Source organism: Equus przewalskii, chromosome 3 (genome assembly GCF_037783145.1).
Source record: "Equus przewalskii isolate Varuska chromosome 3, EquPr2, whole genome shotgun sequence".
Taxonomy (NCBI): Eukaryota; Metazoa; Chordata; class Mammalia; order Perissodactyla; family Equidae; genus Equus; species Equus przewalskii.
Genome location: NC_091833.1, coordinates 67,178,973 through 67,204,970, shown reverse-complemented (window position 1 = coordinate 67,204,970; position 25,998 = coordinate 67,178,973). Strand labels below are relative to the sequence as shown.

The window sequence follows — 25,998 nt, the reverse complement described above, 5'->3', positions numbered from 1 at the left end:
TGAAATAAGAAGTGGTGGAACTTCTCAGGACTCCTGCAAAACAACCCAAAATTCCTTCCAGTGTTTCCTTCCCCCAGCATTCCTTGCACAGTGTTGGGCCAAATCCAGTCTGTCAAGGACCATTTCCCACATGCAACTATTAAATGCATTTTGGCCCCAGTGTAGCTTTATAAAGCTAGACAACTGTAGGGCCCCTGTCTGTGGATCATAGCATCAGTAATCCACAGATCAGAAAGCATAAAAGAACAAAATAAAAGTTTGAAAATTTACAGCTTTATCTGTCAGACATATTTTGCCAAGCATCCACCAGTAACTCAAAATAGTGACAAAAAAGGGAAAAATGTCATGTTCCCATAACTGGTTTATATTTAGTGGACCATCAAAATGGGCATGGGATAAAGAGCTCCATTTTTCTAAAAATTTAAACAAAGCTCCATCCTGAAATACTTACAACAGAAATAGTACCAATAAAATTATCCTATGAAGTAATTTTTAATGGCGTTCATTCAAATCATGCCTTCTGGGGATAAAAATGGACAGCAATAAACAAGAAAAGTGGAAGAAAACAAATGCGACTTTGATGTCCCCTCTAAAGTCCATAATCTCCACATCGGTTCCTTTCATGCTCTGGTGATGTTAATCTTCTGTTTATTTTGCTGCTATAATTTGAAGTACATGTAGTTTACTCAGAGATTGCCCTCTTAAAGTTGGTCTATGCCTGTTCTTTCTTACCTCACAAAAAGTAAAGGAAAAAAATGTGTGTGTGTGTGTGTTCTGTTGGTGGTTAAAAATCAAGTTGGGACTTCCTCTTTGAACAGTTGCCTTTTCCTCTCACGTAAGGGAGATCTCATTTTCTTTGAGACTGGATACAGTTGAAAGTAAACCAGACACCAACGAGAGGGTATGATGGCTAAGAAGCCCCCGAAACCAGCCCCTCGAAAGATCTTCCAAGAAAGATTAAAGATTACTGCTCTACCATTGTACTTTGAAGGTTTTTTACTAGTCAAGCGGTCAGAATACCAGGTAAGTCTATGGATGATAATGTTAAGCTAGAAGCTTCTGTCTTAATATAAAATTTATTTCTTGATGATGTGAGGTGACAAGGGCCTCCTTGTTTCTGTTGGAATTAAGTGCTCTTACTTGAGCTCAGAAATATGATTCCAATTTTTCATACTTTAAATACAATGTGTGGCTTAAACACATACGTGCATGTATGTATGTATTATATATAATAACGTAAGGTCCTAATGTTGTGACTAATGCAAAAAATCAATAAGCTAAATTCCCAAAGAATTAATTTAAACATCACAGAAGATTTTAGCTTAGAAGATAAAATGTTTCCCATATTTTCTCTGCAATTTACTAGTGTGCTTCCACGATGACGTCTACCATTAAGATAAAATGATACTCTGATTGAAATGAAACTTTCTGTTCTTATTCTCAGTTGTTTCAAGTTTACAAATAATGATCAAATTATTTTTTTAATGGTAAACTTTTGTAAAATGTTGAAAATGAGAAAATTGATACTGTTTCAGATCAGGCATAGTTATGTCTTCTAAAAACACTGTTCAGGATAGTGACTTTAAAAGATAAAACTTAGGGTGTGTTGTGGGTAGTATGTACACTAAGCTTCATAAATACATTCACTCTAAGAAAATTAAAAAAGCACTCCATGTTTTTATTTATTTATTTATTTATTTATTGGTGAGGAAGATTGGCACTGAGCTAACATCTGCTGCCAATCTTCCTCTTTTTGCCTGAGGAAGATTGTCCCTGAGCTAACCTCTGTGCCAGTCCTCCTCTATTTTGTATGTGGGACTCAGCCACAGTAAGGCATGATGAGCTGTATGTAGGTCCACAACTGGGATCTGAACCCAAGAACCCCAGGCCACCAAAGCAGAGTGCGTGAACTAAACCACTGTGCCAGCGGGCTGGCCCCCTACACTCCATATTTTTAAAACGCAAAAATGAAAACTTATAATTCATTAAAATCAGTGCTTTTAAAATATTAATTGTGGATAATTTGAAATTAATGAAAGAAATATGAAAGTGCCTGTTACCAAAGAAATCATTGACTTTGTCAAATTTTATGAAATTTTAATATTAACTGAAACTAGGAAAAATTTGTGTTTTGAGAAATGCCATAAGAAATGTTAAATAATGATAAAAATATATTTCCTGAGGATTTATTAATACTTATGGAAAAATTGTGTATGTGAAAATATTTGTAATAGCACATTCATATTTCTTGCATATACGCTCAGATCATTTACTATTAGAGAGTAAAGACATGGTAATTTGCATTCTTTTATGGGTGTTACACATATACTAGTAATATCTGTCAGTTACATTGGAATATATTTTGGCTGATCCTATATGCTTTTAAAGTGAATTCAATCTTGTCACCACAAGTTAACCACATTGTTATGCTTTGCCAAGAAAGAGGAGTTGGGAAAAATAAATTTCTAATTTGTAATTTAAATTTGGTTATTCACTGAATGTTTTCCAAAGTATATTTATAATAACTGTTTTTTTATGGAATTTTTTTCTTCTAAGATCGCCTGTGATCTAACTTGTGTTGCCAATCTTTTTTTCTTTTTTTTCTCCCCAAAGTCCCCCAGTACATAGTTGTATATTCTAGTTGTAGGTTCCTCTAATTCTGCTATGTGGGATGCTGCTTCAGCATGGCTTGATGATGATGCTACGTCAGTGCCCAAAATCCAAACTGGTGAAACCCCGGGCTGCCAAGGCAGAGTGCACAAACTTAACCACTCAGCCACAGGGCCACCTCTATCATAACTGTTTTTTATATCTGGTTCCTTTTAATGTTTAAAGAAGGTGTTCCATTGCTATGGTTAGCAGAAAGAACAAGGATTTTAGAGTGTCAGGAAAACATGTCTTTACCTGATAGTTTTGCCACTTTTAGCTTGTGACCTTATGCAAATTACTCAGTCTCCTTGAGACTCAATTTCCTCAACTATAAAACGGAGAGAATACGACTTGCCTCCCAGTGTACAATGCCTGGGATATAGCCAGCGTTCAATCAATTTATCCATTCAACCAACGTTTATTGTGTGCCTCCTATGCACCAAGCAGCACACTCAGTTCTGGAGAATGTGAATAAAACACAAAGACCCTACCTCCAGGAGGCTTAGTTTAGTAAGGAGTGATGACTCCCTTACTTGATTGCTCTATCTTTTCTTAGAAAGCATGTTTTGAAATGGAAAGAATAAATTATAGGTATAAATATTTCTGATGAAATTAACTTGTCTTCCACTTGAATTCATAGCAAAGTATCTTTTACTTGTATGTCAGGGAGAAGAGAGCAAGAGGACATCAATAATATCGACTTATAGGGTGCTTTCAGTTATCAAAGGGATAACGTATAAAAAAAAACCTGGCTCACATTGAAAGCTAGATTCATTCTCCTTCCATTTTGTTATTTATTGTATTCTTGTAATAAAACTGATAAAATCAGTTTTGAGTCCACAAGTAATATGGCTCAAAGGAGAGCCACAGTGACAAAGTGCTCGAAAATAGGAGGTATGAGAAAAAACTGAAGAAAATAGTGGGATTTCTAGGCAAGAAGCGGCAAAGTGCCAGGGAACCTTTAAAAGGAAGGTGATCCAAGGGTATACCAAAGGTCATCTTTGGGGCAAATGGGCGAGAGGAAGTCGGGAAGCAGAATGTTAAATGGGGTCTTTGCTGAAGGAATTCAGAACACTTAAGTTAGAGAAAATGTAACTAAGGAGTATTTTGGTCTGTAATGAGATTACACTTTGAGAAGTGTTTCTTAGCTGTTTTTGTGACAGGGGCACTTAAGAATTTAAGGAGGAGCATTGCCCCAGGAAAAGATGCCAACATACATCATTTTAAATGCAATTCCAGAAGGTTCGTGGATCCCAGGTCAAGAACCCTTAGAAGTATATCATATTCATGGGGCTGGCCCAGTGGCCGAGTGGATAAGATCGTGGGCTCTGCTTTGGCAGCCCAGGGTTTTGCCAGTTCGAATCCTGGGCAGGGACATGGCATTGCTCATCAAGCCATGCTGGGGCAGCATCCCGAATGCCACAACTGGAAGGACCCACAATTAAAAATACACAACAATGTACCAGGGGGCTTTGGGAGAAAAAGGAAAAATAAAATCTTAAAAAAAAAAAAGTATATCATATTCATGGAAAAGACAATGTGAGAAGATTTACTTAAACCACAGTGCTAGAATTTTGGATTGATCAGGAATATTTAGTTGACAGTAAGAGCTATTAAATGCCACAACAGGATACCAGTGGCAACACAGTGCTTAGAAATGTGGAAAATTCTCATTTTTCTGGAGCGGTTAGAAAATAAGAGTGAGTTTCGGCAACATCTAATAGTTTCTTCAATCTGTAACCTGCTAAAATTAGAAACGATGTGTACAATATGTCTTCTTATTAGCCTGGACATAAGAATGTGATCATCATAATAGTATCAAAATAACATTTCTCTAAGTAGTCTTCTAATTGCCACTAATTCATTTAGAAAAATCTTAGGGCTATCTCACTTGCGCTCTCAAACATTCTCTATGCCAGTAATTTCCAAATTTTTTAAATAACATACTCCTTTCAAGAAAACATTTTTGAGCACAGATCTCAAATAAGAATATTAATTTATTTAGAAATTATACGTGTGTACTCCTATACTAATACTCCCAGCAAATTATTAAATATATGCAAAAATGGAATTAAGAAAAATGAAATATAATTAGATATTCTAAAAGTTTCTTCCCCAATGGGAGTATCTTGCACACCTCTGGGGTTTATGTGCCCTACTTTAAAGAACACTACACAATATCCTTCCTTAAACAAAGGTACAGTACTCGCTCACAAGAAAAAGAGTGGAAGCTCTTTACTGGGGACACGGGTTAGAGAGGAACTTAACTGAATTTTGCCTTGTAAGCCGTTTTTACTAGTTACTTCAATGAGAAAAAAGCCCTGGGGAGCCAGGGGATACAAATAGCAGTCCAGCTATGGAACTTGGGCAATTTCTTTAAATCTTTTCATCTGTTTCCTCTTTTGTAAAATGGATAATTACTCTCTTGCGTAACTGAATGAGTTGCTGTGATGATCAAATGAACAATATAATAATGGGTATATTTTCTTGAGGTGTTGACATATGGCAGGTATCATGCTAGGCTCTTAATGTCTTGTCACTCTGATCCTTACAATAACTATTCTGGGTAGAGATTATTTTATCCGCTTCACAGGTGAGTGAATTGTGGTCACAGAGGTAAAGTTCAATGTTCTTTGCCTATTAAGGAGTCTGGGCTTTTATTGCAAAGCACTTGACATCACGCTGCCTCTCAAACTTAAGTTCTAGTTCCATTTGATTGCGGGCTTCCAAAGGTTGGGGATGTCTAATCACAAGGTTCTTTATCACGCTGAGCTCAACAGTAAGTTCAGTAGACTTTCAAAATTTGTTTGATTGAATAAAAATGAGATAGTGACCTTAAACTCTAAATATAAGGTCACCTAATGATTATGAAGCTAGCAATAAATTTAAAAATTCCATTATAGTCCTTTTATCTATTTCAGTGATTCAACACAATAAATTGCTAAAAAATAAGAAACTTTGTACTAAATGTATTTCATTCAACAATGTCTACTTCAAAATTAATTTTTAAAATATTTACATATCTCTATAGATTTAAATACATACCTAGATGTTTGATATTGATATTGATAGATGCCTCAAATTATACTGGTATTCATGAGAGCTTATCAGAAACTAAATCAAGCCTGTGATCTGCAGATCTCTGCATACTGAATATAAGTTTGATCTATTCTTAGGTTTGTGGCTGTGGTTGGAGTTCACAGGGCCTATTGCTATTTGTAATCTTCCTTTTCTTCTGGTCTGTCTTTACTCTCAACTCAGTGCCTTTGTTCTTGCTTCTTCCCCCATTTAATAAACCCTCCTTAATCCTTTCCCTGAATCTGTTTGTTTGTTTACCAGTAAAACTTCCATTTTTCCCTGATTAACTCTACCCAATTCATATCATTTTCTCATGACTGATCACCTCTTTGATTTTGCTCAGGCATACAGATGGATGTCTGCACATACATCCAGAAGGAACTCAATAAAACTTGACTGGCCATTAGTAATTTTAGTATTTTAGTTTTTCTATCTTGTGGCATGTTAATACTAATGAAGCTAAGTAAGAAGATTAATAAAGTGCTTGACTTTGACTTCAGGGTTTACTCTTGCTTTTTTTCCTCCAAAAATCATAGATCTCAGATTTGGACTTGATTTTGGATACCATACCTCAGTAAAACTATACAACCCATGATTAAGTTCTCTAACCAAAATGCTTACCTTCCAGCCTGCTCCCTCTCTCCCTCACCCACATCCTAGTTCCAAAATACGGTATAGCATTGACTTGCCCCTTGCATTCAGAGGCTTACCACCAGAGCAGAATGCAAAAGGCGTAAAAAAAGAGATATGATTTTAAAAAAAAGCTCCCAAGATAAATTCAAATTGTTTTATTATTTAATCATGTCAAATCTGAGAAAAGTAAAGTGTTTTTCAGCAGAATGACAAGACACTCAAGGGTTTTACAGAACATCTGCCCGATCATAAAGACAGTATATATTAGCAACTTCTCAAGCCAAATTTCTCACTGCAGTTTTCTATCTCTTTATTTAAGGCAATTTGAAAGGACGATTTTATATAGGAATGACAATGGGTTTCACTATTCTGGTTTACAAACTATCCTCTCCTTCTTATACATAATCCCATTGAAAGAGATCTATTTTAGATGCCACCACTGTCACACATACATACTAGTCACCATGTGGGAAAAGTATTATATGGATAATGAAAAATGCAAAGTACCTGTTAATAATGTGAGTGATGAGGCAATGTCTTTTTTTTTTTTTTTTCTTTTGGTGGCCAACATTTATGGAACACTTGCTATGTCCCAGGTCTTTCGTGCTTTACCTACATTATGATTCCATTCAATCCTTCAACAACTCTATGAGGCAATAGCAAGAGGCTGGTTTCCCTACTCCAGTTCTTGGTCCCTCGACAGTGAACTCCCACACAGGAGACACAGTAATTATTGTTATTGTTAGCTTTATTACTACAATTCAGTGGTTTTTAATATATTCACAAAGTTGTGCAGTCATCACCGCTAACAAGTTCTAGAACATTTTTATCATTCTAAAAAGAAACCACGTGAGCACTTACCACTGAGCCTGCCCTGCAGATTTTTACTCATTTGTTGGGATTTTTCCTCTCCCAAGTTTGAAACCAATTGACAATTAAGACACAGGAATCACACAAAGGAAGATCAATTAGTTAGTTTTATTATTAATAAAATCTATTGATATGTGGTTTAGATTTAAGGCCAAAACTGTGCTAACACTTTACCCCAGATTTAGGTGGCCTTGAGCTACCTTGAGCCACTGACTCAGTTTAAGAGCCGTGAGCCCACCCCTCTTAGAGGCCCTTTGCCAAATGGCAGGGAACAGAGCAGAACACCCACTCTCTCCTGGGAGGCTGAGCTGAGAGAGAACAGAAAGGGGCTCAGTTGAACATACTGCCTCCCAAACTCACCTAGTAGTTACTCAGTCCTACTCTCTACAGAGGCGATAACTCACTCTGACAGCACTGTGCAGGATAGATTGGAGAGTGTAAAAAGGTGGCAGAGACCAGGTAACAGGCTACTGCAATGCCAACAACACTTTGCATCCTACATGAAACAAAGGAAACAAAAGACTTCTGATAGGGCTGAAATTATGGTTTGTTCTTTTGCCTTATTAAGCTGCTTGACTCTGAGATGTGTCAGGTAAAAATCTAGGTATCTGGATTTCAGAAAAGAAAGAGTCTCTTTGCCCAGTTTTATAATTACTCCTTTGGGGACCATCTATTGGCTGATCCTTCAATCCTATGCCCCTTTTTTTTTTTGAGGAAGATTAGCCCTGAGCTAACTACTACCAGTTCTCCTTGTTTGTGCTGAGGAAGCCTGGCCCTGAGCTAACATCCGTGCCCATCTTCCTCTACTTTATATGTGGGATGCCTACCACAGCATGGCATGCCAAGCAGTGCCATGCCTGCACCTGGGATCCCGGCCAGCGAACCCCGGGGCTGCCAAGAAGCGGACATGCGAACTTAACCATTGTGCCACTGGGCCGGCCCCAATCCTATGCCCTTTAGAATTGGTTTTTTTGGTTTTGTTTTTTTTTTTTTTTTTTTGCTGAGGAAGATTTACCCTGAGCTAACAGCTGCTGTCAATCTCCCTCTTTTTGTATGTGACCTGCCACCACAGCACAGCCACTGACAGATGAGTGGTGTAAGTCCATGCCTGGGAACTAGGCACAGGCTACCAAAGCAGAGTGCACTGAACTTCACCACTAGGCCACCAGGGCTGGCCCTTGAATCATTTTTTTTACGGTAATTCATTCTCAGTTCAGGAATTCTCAGAGGTTCATTATATTAGATTATCATCAGCTTTCATTTGGGAGGTAGGATGGAGTGAAAAGACCACAGGGCGTAGACAAAGAAATCTTGCCCCTAGTTCCTACTCTTGCCCCTGAATTGATTGCTGCAGGAATACTAACAATTTGTTCAAGCCTCACTGTATACACTCTCCTTTGAATGTGACTTTTCTGCTCCTTCCATAAAGAGGTTGAGTCTATTTTTCTACCCCTTCAATCCAGACTGGGTCATGCTTTGGTAAGTGTGACAAAAACAGAGGATTAGAAAGTACTCACACGTTGGGCTTTGCCCTCTCTGGCTCCTGGGAATCCTTCTGCCAGCATGTGAACGAGTCTGGGCTGCTTGCCTGGAGGATGAGATTGTACGGAGTGAGACTCCAGTTGTCTCAGTGGGGTGTTGTCCAATACCGATAACCAATTCTCTGATTTGCTAGACACTAACTGGGTGTTCAACAATTCCGTTCAATTCTGACACTAACTCCATACCCAGATTTAGTGCAGACCCCACAGCTTAATTAAGGGCTCAGTCCCACAAGACTGCCCTCACTGCGTCATCAGTCACAAGTCCCAGGCCTCCTGTACTTCTGACCAACTGGCTTTAAATCAGGAGTTGCCATGACCCCCTCCTAAGATTCGATAATTTACTGGAACAGCTAACAGAATTCAGGAAGATGCTTTACTTACATTTACAGGAAAGGAATACAAATGAACAGCCAGGTGAAGCAGTGCATAGGGCAAGGTCTGGGAGGGTCCTGAGCACAGGCCGTTCTGTCCCTGTGGAGCTGGGTTTCACCACCTTCTTGGCATGTGGATGTGTTCAGCGATCAGGAAGCTCATCAAACCTCATTGTTCAAGAATTGTTATAAAACTTAATCTCCCTCTCCCCATCCTCACCCCGCTTCATGGAGGTCAGTGGGTGGGGCTGAAAGTTCCAACTCTGCAATCATTTGTTCTTTTGGCAACCAGACCCATCCTAAAGCTATCTAGGAATCCCATCCTAAGTCACCTCATTAGTATAAACTCAGGTATGGTATAAATGGGTTCATTATGAATAATAAAATCACTCCTATCAATCAGGAAATTCCAAGGGTTTTAGGATCTCTGTGCCAGGAACTGGGAGACAAAGACCAAATATATTTCTTATTATACCACTCCCAGTTGTTCTGCATTCCTAGCTAAGACTTCAGGCAAGTGAATGAGGCCACCCAGACCATTCAGCCACAGCCAGGTATACCCAGATCCAGAGACTCATCATCCAGCCACAGAATGATGAGAAATAGGAAATATTTGCTGTTTTAGTCCTCTAAGTTTTAGGGTAGCTTGTCACACAACAAAAACTAAGTAATATAACACCTTATCAGCCATGAAGACAAAGGGAGAAAATAGTTCTATTAGGAAAGATAGAAAGATAGTTGTAATTCAGAATGAATTTAATGTTGAGCTTCCTGGGAGCCAAGGCAAATAAAAGCAGATGGGTTATAGAGTTCCCATTATTTGAGAAAATAAGTACATAAATTCTGAAGAGGGAACAAACATTTTGCTGCTCAAAAAAAGGATAAATGGGGCCAGCCCGGTGGCGCAGTGGTTAGGTTTGCATGTTCCACTTCGGTGGCCTGGGGTTCACCAGTTTGGATCCTGGGTATGGACCTGCACACTGATTGTCAAGCCATGCTGTGGTAGACGTCCCACATATAAAGTAGAGAAAGATGGGCACAGATGTTAGCTCAGAGGCAGTCTTCCTTAGCAAAAAAGAGGAAGATTGGTGGCAGATGTTAGCTCAGGGCTAATCTTCCTCAAAAAAAACAATGAAAAAAAAAAGGATAAATGATGGGAGGATGGCAGAAGGTATAAAGGGGCACATATGTATGGTGTCGGATTAAAAATTGAACTGTTGGTAGTGAACATGATGCAGTCTATACAGGAACTGAAATATAGTGATGTACACCTGAAATTTACATAATGTAAGCCAATATGATCCCAATAAAATAGTTTTTAAAAAAGGATAAATGATACGTCAGTATTAAAGAGACACAAAATATCATAGTATGTAAAAAGAGTCTTCACATTTATAAGCAAAAGAAAAAAATTTCTTCATGTGATTTTCTTACATTAGTTCTCAATGTAAGTCAAAGTAATCCAACATGTTACAAAAATTCAGCTTATTAAGTCCTAAAGGAATGAATGATCAACACGTCTATGAAACTGACTGGAATTTTTTTAGCACACTTTTGGAAACAGCTGGGTGTGAAGGTAAGTCTTTAGATGTGGAAAGATTTTATTCTTTAAAATTCCTTGCCATTCTTTTAAAATATAGCCAATATTCATAGAATGTAAGTTCCTCTTATTTAAATAAAAATGAGAGTCTGACTAGGTTATTTACATTTTCTACACTTAAAAAGTTGTATTTCCATAGAATCCATAATAATGTGAATGTATTAATAGTGAAATGTTCAACACATGAATGAAATTTGGACTTCAAAGTTCAGCTTTGACGGCGTTAAATTCTTTTTATCATTATCGATTGTTCACATTTCCTTGATCTATATAAATATACGTTATTTATCGAACTGAAACTATGAGCTAAGTGCTTTACATGTGTTAATTCACTCAATCCTTCCAGCTGTCCTGGAAGGTAGATATTAAGTGCTTGTACTATCCTGGTCCCTTAAATGGCTCCTCTTATAGGTGTAAGCTTCCACTGAAACTGCATAAAAAGTCAAGAGTCTTAAATCAATGAGGAAAGTTTTGGAAAATGATCCATTTAAACACAAGTCAAATTACATCCTGACTTCACACCTTATGCTAAAATAAATTTGTGAAGGATTTAATCAAGAATTAAATGTAAAATTAAGTCATAAAAACTAGGTGATTTATCGCAGGATAAAGAAGAACCTTATATCACAAAGCAATTAAGAAAGTTACAAAGGAAGATATCAATAGGAAAATAGTTGGATATTCACTAATGAATAATGCTTATGATTTCTTTCCCACAGGAGTATAAACGTTATTGGACAGAATTGAGAGGAACTACACTTTTCTTTTATATCGACAAAAAAAATACAATAGTAAGTAATTAAACACGTTCAGCTGATTCCAAGTTTTCCCAATATCCACTTGTCATATAGTTCATTATACATTTGGGATTTTATGTCTTCCAAGAATAAGGATGTTCTAGTAAAACCAATTCAAATAAGAACACTTAGATCTGTGAAGGCTATCAATTATAAGACCCATGGTAAAATTTCCTGGGCAACTCAGAAGATAGCATTAACTCATATTTTTAACTTTGCATTCTTTTCTTTCTGATCCTGATAATAAAAACTTAGTTGAAAAGTGAAAATTTCAGCTAGACATCTGAATACAAACTGCCTAAAACAAGTGATAGCCTTAATTTTCCCCACTTTTTATGTTGCCGTAGCATGCAGTTCTAATCTGAAAGGAACTAGATGGTCTTCAAAGCCTCATAACATACGCTATGCCACAAAATAATTTTTCTAGAAAGACAAAAACATCCCCTATGAAACAGGATTCCTAAGAGCTGAAGCATGAGAATAACAACAAAGAGATTCTGGGATTTATTTATTCTTATTGCTTTCAAATAATTTATATTTTAATTTTTCCACAAAAATTTGAAAATTGATTGTGTATTTGATTTTTTCTGTAAACAAAGTGTAGTATTTTAGTGGCAAATGCTTGCCTACTTTGGAATGCTATGCTTATAAGACATTTTATGATCCAGTAACTTGCTTAAATATCAACATTTTGGACCATGGATTTAGTAGCTCACACTTTTTAGAATATCATTATTACATGTCCAGATCTAATGAAAGAAACGGGCAAAGAGCCTATGTAATGTATTCCACCTGTAGGTATTCCAGCGCCATTAGTGGTAAACTAACCAGAAGTTATTTTAAACAACAAATGAAAAACAAACTTAAAACAGTCATCTTTCACCAGAGTTTTGGATACACAAGATTTATATAACGGTGTTGTCAAATACCATAACAAATTTTAACAAAACTAATTTCTATGTTGTGCCTTCCAACTTCCCACTGATGTCAGTAAAAATATAAAAGACCCTGGCTTAAACCTTGTGTAATACACATAAATGAGACAGTTAATAGTTATTGCTCACTTACTATGTGGCAAGAGGCAGTACAGCTTAGTGAATGAGAGCCTGGTCTTGAGGTAAACTACCTGGGTTTCTATCCTGTGCCATCTTGGGATCTTGGACAACTTACCTAACCTCTCTGAGTCTCAGTGTATCAGACAGGGAACTGGTAAGAAACAGATGACATCTCAAATTGGGCAATTCAAACAGAGTTTAATGAGGATGCTATATTCAAAGCAGTGAACAGGATGTAGGAAAACCACAAAAGATAGCGCAGAAGGTTGAGGCTAGTAACACTGCCCCATTACCATGCCGTGGAGTAAAGGAAAGACTGAGAGAATGGTAGGGAGACTTGTGTGATGATGACTGGCTTAGCAGGAATATGATCTTTGAGGAAACAATTGTGTAAGGTAATAAATACCTAATCTCACTCTACTCACTCTTCTGATCTCCTGCCAGTGTTCACCAGCAGTCCAACCCAACAGAAAGAGGGCAAGGGAGCCCTTGATGTTGTCCATACAGGTCTCCCTTCTGGCTCACTGTGTCGGGTGGTGAAGGGATAAAAGTGAATCTAGAGGAGCAAATGAAAGATCTTCAACACACTCAGTTTCAAATCTCTGAAATTAGGATAAAAACAGTAGCCCATTTTATAAAGTTATCAAAAGGATTAAATGAGATGGTGATTGCAAGGACTTAAGAGTGTAGCTGTCACATAATAGTCAAGCATTTTACATGCATTATCTCATTTAATTCTTACAACAACTCTGCAGAGTGGGTACTATTTTAATCCCCATTTTATAGATGAGAGTATTCAAGTTTAAAGATTAAGAAATTGTACAAGATCAGACAGCTAATGAAAGGAGTGCAATTCAGGTCTTTGCTCCTGAGTCGACATTCTTAGCCACTATGCTGAGAAGAGATTGTTGTAATGAAATGCTGAAGAATTGCTCATCTACCGATTTTGTTCAAAGAGGATGCAGACTTTTTAGGAAATTTTTTGAGTGATAGTCTCAGGAAAAAGTACAGGGATAGAACAGGTAGAAACTGTAGATTTTCAGCCTATAGTAGGGGAGAATTTAAAGCTGCCTTTAAATATTTTAAAGGCTGTCAGGAGGTCATGTGAAAAAGTCACTGAATTTATTTACTGTTATCCAGAGAAAAGGGACTAGGACCAATGGATGGAAATCACTTGGAGAAAAACTGTGCCTTAATACAAGGAAAAAAACTCGCTAGCAGGCAGAGTTGCATAGAAGGCATGAGTTCCACGTTGTTCAAGACGTTCAAATGTAGGCTGGATGACTACATGGAGAGATGCCCCAGGGAGATTCAAGCATTAGATGGCAGCTAGATAATACAGATGGCCTTTAAGGCTCTTTTGAACATTACAATTAAAAACAAAAAGATATGACTTCCTTTCTTCTAATCAATAGATCAGCTTGCAGCACTCTATCTAACCCGGCCACTTCTTCCTCTTTTGCTTCCTCCTTTGTCTCAGCAAAATTCACTGAGCTTGATCTGGACAACCCATCAGAAAAAGATTCTTGTGTAATTTTAAATTCTGTCCTCCTTCCCTTATGCCTCTCCTTCCATTTTTAATTTTTCTTTGTTCATTGAAAATAAATGGATCAACTCAAACTTACCCTTAATCTCATCAATTTAGGAATAGTTCTGGAAAAAAAATTTATTTACTTATTTTTATGTCCTACCTTCTTCAGAAAAATACAATGAGGAGACTTACAAAAATAAAGTGAAATAAGTTATACTGGGTTTAACCGAGAGGAAAATAAAAGGAGATGAAAACACGTCAAGAATGAGGCTCATTTAGCAAAAAATTATACCATAAAAACCCTGCTATACTTACTAGAGGTGATCCTAATCACAGAGCAGTCCGTATAGACCAATTGCTCAGAAGAAATATTTTTATTGTACTGGGATAAGACAGGAATTTCTTTTTTGTGTGTGTGTGGAAGATTAGCCCTGAGCTAACTACTGCCAATCCTCCTCTTTTTGCTGAGGAAGACTGGCCCTGAGCTAACATCCATGCCCATCTTCCTCTACTTTATCCGTGGGACGCCTATCACAGCATGCCTTTTGCCAAGCGGTGGCATGTCCGTACCCGGGATCCGAATGGGTGAACTCCAGTCTGCCAAGAAGCAGAACATGTGAACTTAACCACTGTGCCACCGGGCGGGCCCCAAGACAGGAATTTCTTAATAGGATCCTCATAACCAGTGGTATTTGGTAAATGTTGAATAACAGCTTTCTGGGAAAAAAAAATGTGTGTATTAATATATATATAAACTTATTGTAAATATTACAGATATAAAGAATGTGTAGCACACAGTTAAAAAAATAAAATATACAATACTGTTATTGTAATTTCCATATAGGTAATTGATTCGTACAGAATGCTTTTATTGATTTTTCTGAATTTGCATCCGTAGCCAACTCTGATTTCAATTCAATAATGATTTGACAAATGGAGTCATTTTCCAATCTGCTGTTTCCCTAATAAATTTATTGTCATTAAATATGACATTTGACATGAATGTTGGCTGATATTTTTGTTCACATTAATGACTAAGAGGAAAGAAAAACAACAATTATGTATGTCAGAACTTTACCTAAAATTTGTCAATAACATGAGCAACCTCTTTGCTGAATGAGATAATAGTTTTTGAATTATAGAATATTTTGTCAATTTTTTGTCCTGTTCACAAGGAAAATGCTTCAGACACGACAAATTTTAAAGTTTCATCTGCATTATTAACACTTTCTCCTTCATTTTCTTAAGTCTAGACCAGAGGGCAGCAAACCATGACCCTTGAGCCAAATCTAGCCTGTGGCCTGATTTTGTACAGTCTATGAGCTAAGAATGTTTTTATACTTAAAAAGTGTTGTAAAGAAGAAAAAGAATTTGCAACAGAGACTGTATGGGGTCCATAAAACCTAAAACATTTATACTTTGGCCTTTGAATAAAAAAATTGCTCACCCTTGAGACAGTTAACAAAATAAATCAAGCCCTAATTTGTAAAGTTTGCCGGGTTCCATGATGTAAGTACTCACACGATGGCTGATTTCAACCTATCAATGTGACCTCACTGATTACGGAGTTGGGAAAAGGTACAGCAGCGCACCATTATATAATATTCCACCACACAGAAATGAAGATGTAAATAACCTTAAAGCATAGAGAATACTATGTAGTAATATAATTAGAAAATGATGAGTTTTGAGTTTTAATTACCTTTGTTGTTAATATCATTTATTTACTTGTAGGTGTATATAATTTAATTTTTAATAAGGGCTGTGTTTACCAACTGGCTTGCAAAATTCCTGAAATTTTAACAATTGGCTTTTGTAAACCTGTATGAGCCAGGTCCAGCACACCACCACATGACACATTTCCAAATGCCCTGTAGGTTGGGAAGGGGTCCCACGCCCATCTAAAAACCAGGATATCATGCAAAGTACAAATCAGTTGAAAGGAAGCTATTGCATACGTTCCTTTCTACTAAAATTAATGCATGTTGCCCATGAAATAATTTAATGAGATTTCCCTTTATCTTTGCAGTATGTTGACAAGTTAGACATAATAGACCTTACACGCCTTACTGACCAGAATTCAACTGAAAAGAATTGTGCAAAATTTACCCTTGTTTTGCCAAAAGAGGAAGTGCAACTGAAGGTGAGTGAAGAGAAGCAATTAGTCTGAAACAAGTTGTGGGTATAAATAGCTTTCACCCCTTCACAACCCAGTGGCTGAAGTAAAGAGGTATTATAAAAGGACTGCCAAGTCTTAGGCTTTGTTAATACTCCTTGCCTTTTGCCAAGAGTTACAGTTTTCTAAACAGGGATTTTAAAAACGCACATTCACTTGTTTAGTATACAAGCACTTTGACATCATATACTTCTGTCCTCTGGCAAAGTCAAAGATCCCACCTGGTGTTTTTTCAAAGTTGTTTTTGAGTCTGCATTCAAGAACTTGGCATTTACACGTTCCCAGATGATTCTGAGACGTGTCCAACATCATCCACGTTTGGAAACATTGAATTAGACAAACCCGTATTTCACAAATTGAGAGACATTCTGCAAAGAAATTGGTCTATATCCTTCAAGAATAGCAGTGTAAGAAACGCCAAAGAAAGACTGGACGCCTGTTCCCAATTATGGAGACTAGAGTGTCGGGATGACTAAATGCAATGTGTGATCTGGATTGGATCCTGGATCAGAAAAGGAAAAAAAAATCACATAAAGAACATTATTGAGACAATTAGAAAAATTTGAACACGAACTGTATATTAGATATATTCAATTTGTGAAATATGGTGTTAATCTCATAAAACTCATTTCATAACATATATAAATGTTGAATCACTATGTTGTACATCTGAAACTGACATAATATTGTATGTCAATTATACTTCACTAAAAAAATAGAAAAAAATAAAAATATAGGCATTTTAGATATACAAAGAAAAAAATCTCGTAAGACTCTAAACTCCACAAGGGCAGATTTCTTTGTTAAACTTACTACTTATGCCCAACACCTGTATAGAAAAACAAGTTGTTCTTGAATTGGCATTCAAAGTGAGTCAATCGAAGACAACCAACAACTACAGTTTTAAAGAGAACAACTTGCAATTGAATAAGATGTAGTTGAGGCTGACCTTGAACGCACTGTTCCTTACGCTTTAGTGAATCAGGAATCGCTTGTAATTAGGAAATCCAGGCCTCACCTCTAAACGAGGGCCCCAGGACCTACGTTTTAAGCAAGCTCCCCGGTTGATTCTGACTTGGCGGTTAAGGACACAGGATTGGGGTCAGATGTCTAGGTTTGAATTCTGGCTGTCTTATTTGTTAGAAGTGTGAGCGTAGGCAAGTTGCTTAACCTCTTTGTGCGTTGGTTTCTTCACCTGGAAGTAAGTCTCTGCTTAGACGTAACCCTCTGACTGAGGGCTACTTGGACTGCTTTATTAAAATCGCAACTCTTTTCCTTTCCCCTGACACCATTTCCAGTCTCTTTTAGCCTGCTCTACATTTTATTTTTCCACTTATTTCCTTCTGACACTGTAAAACTTAGTCACTATTACATTTATTATTTATTGTCCCTTGCTAGATCCTAAACTCCACAAGAAAAAGGATTTTTGTTTTGTTGTCTGATGTAAACCAGTAGCTAGAATAGTGCCTAGCACTAAAAGGCACTCGATCAATATCTGTTAAATGGATAAATCTGTAAAATATAAAATAATAATAGTACCTTTTGCATGGTGGCTATGAAGATTAAATCAGTTAATACCTGTGAAGTTCTCAGAATAGTAGCTGCCACTTATAAGCACTTACTAAAGGTTCTCTGTGTTAGTCACATTTAGAGCTAAGAATTGGAAGTTTCCAAGAACTACATTGGTGCTACCTAGTTGCCCCAAACTGAAAGCCAGTCACCGTTGAACACCAATGGGAGGACTAACCATGAATTGACATACTGCAGAAAAAAGTGTGCTAACATGTAAATTTTTTTGAGTTAAGTAAATTGTACACTTTTACTTGTTTAGTAAGCAAACAGATTAAAGCTATATACTTCTACGTTCTGACAAAAGAGAATAGTATTGAAACATTTCATAGCAAATACACATGAGTGCTTCTGAGCAGGAAGGAAAACGAGTTGTTTCTTCCTTTCAACTGATTTTAAGTGGTTTACAGAATTACAATTGACTTTTTGAAATAATGTGCTTCAATAGGATAATAAGCATTTTGCCAATCTTGCTGGTTTTGATGGTTTACTTATTTTGAGTCTTACAAAACAATCATGAAATTCTAAAGTTATTTGAAATTAACAAAAGTATTAATGTTCATGGTCATTCGTGTCTTTTCTTCCTTGTCTGTTTTTGTCTTCATCTTTAGACAGAGAACACAGAAAGTGGGCAAGAATGGAGAGGCTTCATTCTTACAGTAACAGAGGTAGGAAGGACATTACTTTTGATTCATTCACTCATTCAACAAATATTTACTGAACACTTGCTAAAAAAACTATGCAGAGTGAAAGGGGTTGAAGATATAGCAATTGAAAAGGACAGATAGAAACCTTTACACTTACTCATGAAATTTGCATATTTTTTGGTGGATGGAGAAGGAGAAAGAAAATAAACAAGTAAATAAATGAGATAACTTTAAATCGTGATAGTTGTTATGAAAATATACAGGGTAGTGTGCCAGCTAGTGAATAACAGGGAAATCTACTTTTTGGTCATATCCTTTTGACACAGTGATCCTTTGTGTATTCTGATATTTGTAGCTTACATAGCATCTTCTAAAATACTTCCCAATTCCTTTCTTTCTTCTTTTTTTTTTGTGAAGAAGATTGGCCCTGTGCTAACATCTATTGCCAATTTTCCTCTTTTTGCTTGAGGAAGATTGTTGCTGAGCTAACATTTGTGCCAATCTTCCTCTGTTTTATGTGGGATGCTGCCACAGTGTGCCTTGATGAGTGGTTCTACGTCTGCGTCCAGGATCTGAACCAATGAACCCAGGGCCACCAAAGCAGAGTGCATGAACTTAACCGCTATGCCACTGGGCCCACCCTCCAATTCCTTTCTTATTCATTTAATACATATTTGTAAAATGCTGAGATGAATTTTATGAACAACATAGGTAATATAACAGGGAGAGACCATCAAAATGAAAAACCACCTTTAAACATTTGTTTAGTGAGTCTTAAGACGTCACTAAAGGGATGCTTATCTATTAAACTCTGTGGCATCTTATCTGAGACAAATAATAAGATCTACTGCCTATAGTTAACTGTTGCAGCAAGATAACTAGCATTATTTTAAATAAAGCCACTGTAGCAACTGTCTTAGGAACATGAGGTACTTTAACAACTAGCCCCCCAAAGAGCACCATGTTCTCTAATACTTTTAGAGGAAAGAAAACTTCCTGTATTGATTAGGGTCAGTTAAATTGAGACTCTATCCAAAGCTAGTTCCGAAGTAAAGGCTTTGCAGTCACACAAAATAAGCACTGCATTTTACTGAGATGATGGATGCTGGTTCTTTATCTCAGCCAATAATAGGTAAAAGTTGAAGTTTCAACTACCATGTAGGGAAGTCATAGGAGGCTAGAAAAGTGGGCCAGTTAAAGATGTGAAAGATATGTTGAGTCGGGGGGTGGTGGGGAGATACTCTTTGAGGCATGGGAGTCTCTCCCTCTGTTGTGAAAAGGCATCACTGTGTGGCATGGCACTTCTTATATTGGGGTACAAGCATCCCAAGGGTATGTGATTAGGTGTCAAGGAGTATACTAAAACCACTGGAAAAACTTTGGGGTGCATCTCCCTAGTACACTAATTGTACTTGGAATTTTGGACAAAAAAATTGTTTATATTTTTTTTTCCTTGAAGGAAGGATAAAAAGCATTATTTTTATTTTAAAATGTACATAGGTACATTACAGACTATAAAATAAAATTAATGTGAATTTCCAACAAGACAAGTTGCTTCAAATTTCGTGCTCTACAAATGTTGTTTTTTAGTATGTTCTCAGATTACTCTGTGTATATGCATTCACATTGTGCTGTTATTAGGAGAGCTTTAGCAGAAGTTTGAAAAACACAGACTGTAGTTGAAAGAGCAGAGACGTTACTTTTGAATTGAATAAACTGAAGTTTGAGTCCTGGTCCCACAGCTTCCTAGCTATGTGACACTGGACTAGTTATTTAATTTTTCTGAGCCTGTTTTTTTCATTTCTAAAGTAAGGAACAAAATACCTATCTTGTAGCATTGCTGTGAGGATTTGCAATGCATAATGCTTGTAACAGATAGGCAATTAATAAGGAGTAGTTTTTCCTCTTTCTTTTATTTTTTTCTGGATTGGTATATAAGGAATAGACTTACTGATTATTAGTTAGCTTAGTTAACCAGAAGAATAGTCTCTAAACCTTTTTGATTGTGTACTCTTATCAGTAAGTTTTTATTTCAAATTTCATATATATATATATACACACACGTACGTTATAAAATATAAAAAGCAATAGGAATTAATAAGGTGATGTGTAAATAGAAAATGAAATTCTAGTGTTTTCTTCCCACACTTCAAGGGACTTTCTTATACACCCCTTGGAAAGCATGGACCCCATTCTGGAGATCAAGATGATAATTGGACATGTCTGCTTCAAAATACAGACTAGGTAGTGTCATCTAAAGAAAAATATTCTACCATTCAGATTATACCTTCCAAGAGCACATAACTGGTCATAATGAGGTCTAAGTTAGTGGTATGAATATAGATCAGCAGGATATAGGTGACTCAACCCGAAACATATCTCTAGACAAGGCTAAAAGGAAAACTAAGCAGAGCAGTATCATAATCCTAATGTGTGAATGAAAGTTTGAAATATACACACAAACACACCAAAATATAGACCTTTGATTGCTGATTCTCAGTCATTTGATGAATAGTTCCATCTCAACCCCATGCTGCCATATGGCTGGTGGAGTTTATTCCAGATTACCTGTGGGATAGCTAGGTAGGCAGCTTGCAGGTCCTCTGGGACTTGCCGGCAGGGAGAAATAGTGAGCTCAGAATGAAAAAGGAGAGAGAGAGTTGTTCTTACTTGAATTAGCTTGTAGTGCAAGGTGGGTATACATTGTTTGGGGCCAGACCAAAAGGAACATTTCTTGGAAGAAGATGGGGCACCCTGTGCAGGTTCAATTTCGTTTAGAGGCAATTCTAAAACATCAAGATCCTCTATGCATGATTCTACCCATCCATCTCTGTAGGGTAACTGAAGCTCCTAGAATCAGCTCATCTTTGCTAAAATCAGTTCTTCTGCTGTCCTTCTTGTTTTCCTACTGCTTTAATTGGTTTCAGCTGTCAGTTCCCCTACATGTGTCACTCCTTCCTGGGCAAGTAATTAGACTGCATGAAGTGCTAGAGAGAGAAAAGAAAAGGAGGATTGAGACAGAGCGGATACCAAGTTCATCTACGGAAAAAGAGAAGGAACCAATCGAAGATTATGTGGATGTACTGACCCCTATGCCAGCGTAAGTGCACCCAGTACTCCAGTTTATTTATTAGATTTTAATATCATCTTCTAATTATCCAAGAAGAGTTAGTCATTGACCTCATTAAACCAGGGACAATAAGCCGTCTTGTGGATAAACAGTATATCTCTGAATATGTGCCACATTTCCTCTTCCATGTCATGATCAACAAAATGCAAAATGCAGATTTGAACCAACCCTCATACCACACGGGAAATCCCCTTCCACCCACACCTTTAGACCAAATAGATATTCTTTCCAAAGCTCAACCTAAATAAAAACTGCTATGTAGAAGGAAGGAAAAGATATTTTTTTCACCATGCACCTCTATGATTGACTGATTTTCTATCAGAAAATTATACTAAAGAATTTAAAATCCCTGAATGTTCTGTTCAATTGTCCAGTCAATCAGTGAGTAGTCATTGAACTTGTACTTTGAGGAAGGCCCTGAGTAAAGTATGTAAGGTGTTGTTGGGAAAATGAAGAGTCAAAGAACATGCTGAATTTAGCAAAATCTTACATTTATTTTTTACCCTTATATCGTTGAAAAGTGCAACTAAGATTGTGAGCCCTTTCCTCCAGGGATCTAGTCTTCTTGTCAGTGAAACTTGTCCTGGTACCATCTTTGACATCGGGTTCTGGTGCATATTCTATCTGTATTACAATCGATGAAACCCAACCGTCACTCTTGGCTGAAACTAGTGACAACTGATGGACTAATAGGTTAAAAGTCCCATAGACTTCTTTTTCTTTTTTTATCATTAAAAAAAGTAATATATGTTTATAAAGATAAATAAAAGGAAGATTAAAATCATTCCTTGTCCCACTACTCAGAGATATTTGCTATTAACATTTTGGTGTATTGCATATCCTGCCAGAGTTTTTTCTGTTGAAAAAGTAGACTTTCCATTGACTGCAATATTGACTATAAAAATGAGAGGTGCTTTAAAAATTTTACACATAAAAATGTCACCAGGGCCATTAGAAAGCCATATGATACCAAAAGGAGTGAGTTCAGTGACATATCCTTAAATATCAGTTATTTAGAACAGAGACTATACAAGAGAAGCATGTATAGAGACGTTTTGTAGCCCTGAAAAGAAACCACTAACAAATATTATTTATCCAAGATCCTATTATAAACTGAGCCTGGGGATACATTGTTAATTCTTGTCTTAGATTTTCAAGTGGTATTGGTGATTATATACTGATCAATAGATAACTTTTCAGGTCCTCTTTGGTTAAAGAAAGAGGCTTTGAAGGGATAAGGGAAAGAGGGCCTTAAGCATAAGCATACTCATAGTGGCACAGGTGTAATAATAGTAATTGTAATTATATCATTGAAATTGTAATAATAAAGCTAGAAATTTAAAGAAAAGTTAATAACTACAGGTCTTCGACTTATTTTAGCAGCATTTTTTTTCAAGTAATCATCTTCACCAGTTAAAAAAAAATCTGTTTTTTTTAATTTCACCTTTGTAGATGTTTCTATACAGTATCCCGGAAAGAAGCAACTGAGATGCTTGAGAAGAACCCTTCTTTGGGAAATATGATCCTGAGGCCTGGTAGTGACAGTAGAAACTACTCCATCACTATCCGGCAGGAGATAGAGTACGTTTAACTAAAAAATGTATGGAATAGTTAAAAGCATGATATCACTTTAGAAAGCAAAGTCACATAAGTTCAGATTAGTGCCTGCTATGTGTTTGTTGGAGCTAAAAATACGAAAGCAAGAATAAGGAGGGAATGTTATATAAGCAATGCTAAAGACTGAGCCAAGGCTAATATTTGCAGTAGGAGAGAAGAATGAGCAAATTACTTTGGTCCTGGATATAGTTCCATTGTTCATTCATTCATTTCAATAAATATGTATTGAGCAACTACTATGGGCCAAGTAATATTCTGGGTACTGAGGATACAGCAACGAACAAAACAATATCCCTGGTTTAAGGAGTTTACGTTCTTGTAAGGAGACACAGACTATAAATAAATACATAACTGAAAATGTCATATATGGTAACAATGTCTATGGAAGTAAAATAAAGCAGGATAGGGGAAATGGGAACACTCAGTGGTGATATAGAGAGAGAATTTTTCTGGTTGCTCCTGTTGTTTTAATATAGAGTGGTCAAGGAAGGCCTACTTTATTAACTGACATTTAAGCAGAGATATGAAGGAAGTGAGGGAACAAAACATGCCAATATCTGGGACAAGAACATTCCAGGCAGCAAGTGCATATGCCCAGAGGCAGGAGAATGCTTGGTTTGTTCAAAAATAAAAAGAGGCCGCTGTGACTACAACGGAGTGAACAAGGAGAAAATTGTAGGAGATGAGATTCCAGAGGTGGGGGGAGGGACTGGTCACTCTAAGCCCTACAGCTCATTGTAGAGACAAAGGTTATACTCTGAATGACATGAGAAGTCACTGGACTGTGATGAATAGAGAAGTGACATAATCTGATTTATCTATACAAAGGACAACTTAGGAGCCTCTTGTCAAAGTTAATGATTTCTTTCTGGTAAAATGGTTTACCTTTGATACAAAGTCAGTAACTCTTATATGCGAAAGTTGATTTCTCTGTGTAGCTAGGGTTATTCGATCTTTTAAGGTCCACTGCAGCTCTCAGAGTCCGTGACAACTTGCGTTTCAACAGGGACTCTGGATGAGTTAACACTTTCACAACTGATAATATAATTAAAAGAGATTTTTTTGTCCTAAATGAAAATATTCAACCAATGATCATTTTTCATATAAAAGCGTAAACAAAACTTTGACTCTAGAATTTGCCATTCTTTCTCAGGGAAAATTTTCTATTAATTTTTTTAGCTATAACACATCTATTGGGCCAGCCCCGAGGTGCAGCGGTTAAGTGTGCTCGTTCTGCTTTGGCAGCCCTGGGTTCACTGGTTCGGATCCCGGGTGTGGACATGGCACCGCTTGGCACGCCATGCTGTGGCAGGCATCCCACATATAACGTAGAGGAAGGTGGGCATGGATGTTAGCTCAGGGCTAGTTTTCCTCAAAAAATCCCCAAAAAACCAAACATATCTATCAATGAATCTATCTACCAGTCCACCATAAATATCAACAATTCTAAATAGATTAAATATGAAGATTTTGACAGTGGAGAAAGGCAGTAAAAAGAAAACAGTCACTTACGTGACAAGACTAAAATTATGGCATTATGGCTGCAGTGCCAGTATGAGCCATGGCCCAATAAGTTTCATTCACTTGCCAAATACTCTATATAAACAGAGACTTGTCTTTGTATACTTGCTATGTGCACTGAATGGATGGCAAGAATGTGATGGTAAATCAGATCCTGGTTCTGTGTTATCATAGATTACTCAGTTTTAACTTGTTTGATTTATAACTTAATTGGCTATCTTGAAACAAATCCAAAAGAAACAAAAGTTATGACTGCCATTAAATATCAGTGAACTTAGAATAACTCCTGGGAGAAAAGTGAATTTTTCTGTTTAGTGTAACCTCATTAAGGAGCTTGTCCTTTTTTAGAGTTTAGGAAACTGAGTATCATATAAAATACGAAATATCTTTAACTGTTTACTACTACTTTAAAAAATAAGAGTACATAAAACTGAATTAAAATTTATCTTGCAGATTAAAAAAAATTTAACCTTGGGGCTGGCGCTGTGGCCGAGTGGTTGGGTTCACGCGCTCTGCTGTGGCGGCCCAGGGTTCGGATGCTGGGCGCGGACATGGCACCGCTCATCTGGCCACGTTGAGGCGGCGTCCCACATCCCACAACTAGAAGGACCTGCAACTAAGATATACAACTGTGTACAGGGGGGGTTTGGGGAGACAAAGCAGAAAAAAAAATTTAACCTAACTAATTTCTAAAGAAATTTAATCTAACTGCTTGAACGCTAAATTAGATCACACATGAGAGTGATTAACTTTTTTCCTTCATACTATTTTTTTCTTGGTTGGATCAAGTGATCCATTTGCATGTGAACCTTGTGTTACTATTCTGCATGAAATGAAAATCCAGGGACCTAATGGCTCTTTAAAGACTGTATATTTCCTGCGCAAAAGAAGCCTGATCTCTTTTAAGGTGGTCCAAATTAGTGCAACTTTCGCATACATTTCCTGTACAAGTGAGCTATGAAAAATAACAGGCTTTTCTGCTGTAGGTGTAGTTTGTGACCAAATGCAATGAGTTTCTATACTTAGGATATGCATTTAAGGTCACAGTTTTTACTTATATTTATATTGTATTTAAGGTATTTTTAAACCTATAAGAAAGAGTCTGGGAAAAGAGTTCATATCTAAGTTACATAGTTCTAATTTCATTAAACTCACCTCCAGTTTGAATTCATATAGAAATTTATGCTTTTGTACAGCTGATGGTCATAAA

The 25,998-nt window shown here is 36.9% G+C and overlaps 1 protein-coding gene across 4 annotated transcripts in view; it reads left to right on the top strand.

The window, feature by feature from the left end:
• The first annotated feature begins 555 nt into the window (after positions 1 to 555).
• STAP1 (signal transducing adaptor family member 1) overlaps positions 556 to 25,998 on the top strand; it is a 39,435-nt gene continuing 13,992 nt past the window's right edge. Inside the window, exons 1-6 of one of the 4 annotated variants that reach the window (XM_008540341.2) lie at positions 556 to 1,023; positions 11,465 to 11,536; positions 16,158 to 16,271; positions 18,485 to 18,541; positions 21,448 to 21,620; positions 23,103 to 23,231. In XM_008540341.2, coding sequence (XP_008538563.1) covers positions 904 to 1,023; positions 11,465 to 11,536; positions 16,158 to 16,271; positions 18,485 to 18,541; positions 21,448 to 21,620; positions 23,103 to 23,231 — 665 coding nt within the window. In that variant the 5' untranslated portion in view covers positions 556 to 903. The remainder of the gene's footprint in view (positions 1,024 to 11,464; positions 11,537 to 16,157; positions 16,272 to 18,484; positions 18,542 to 21,447; positions 21,621 to 23,102; positions 23,232 to 25,998) is intronic. The other 3 variants (XM_008540343.2, XM_070612804.1, XM_008540342.2) reach the window with 3 other exon arrangements.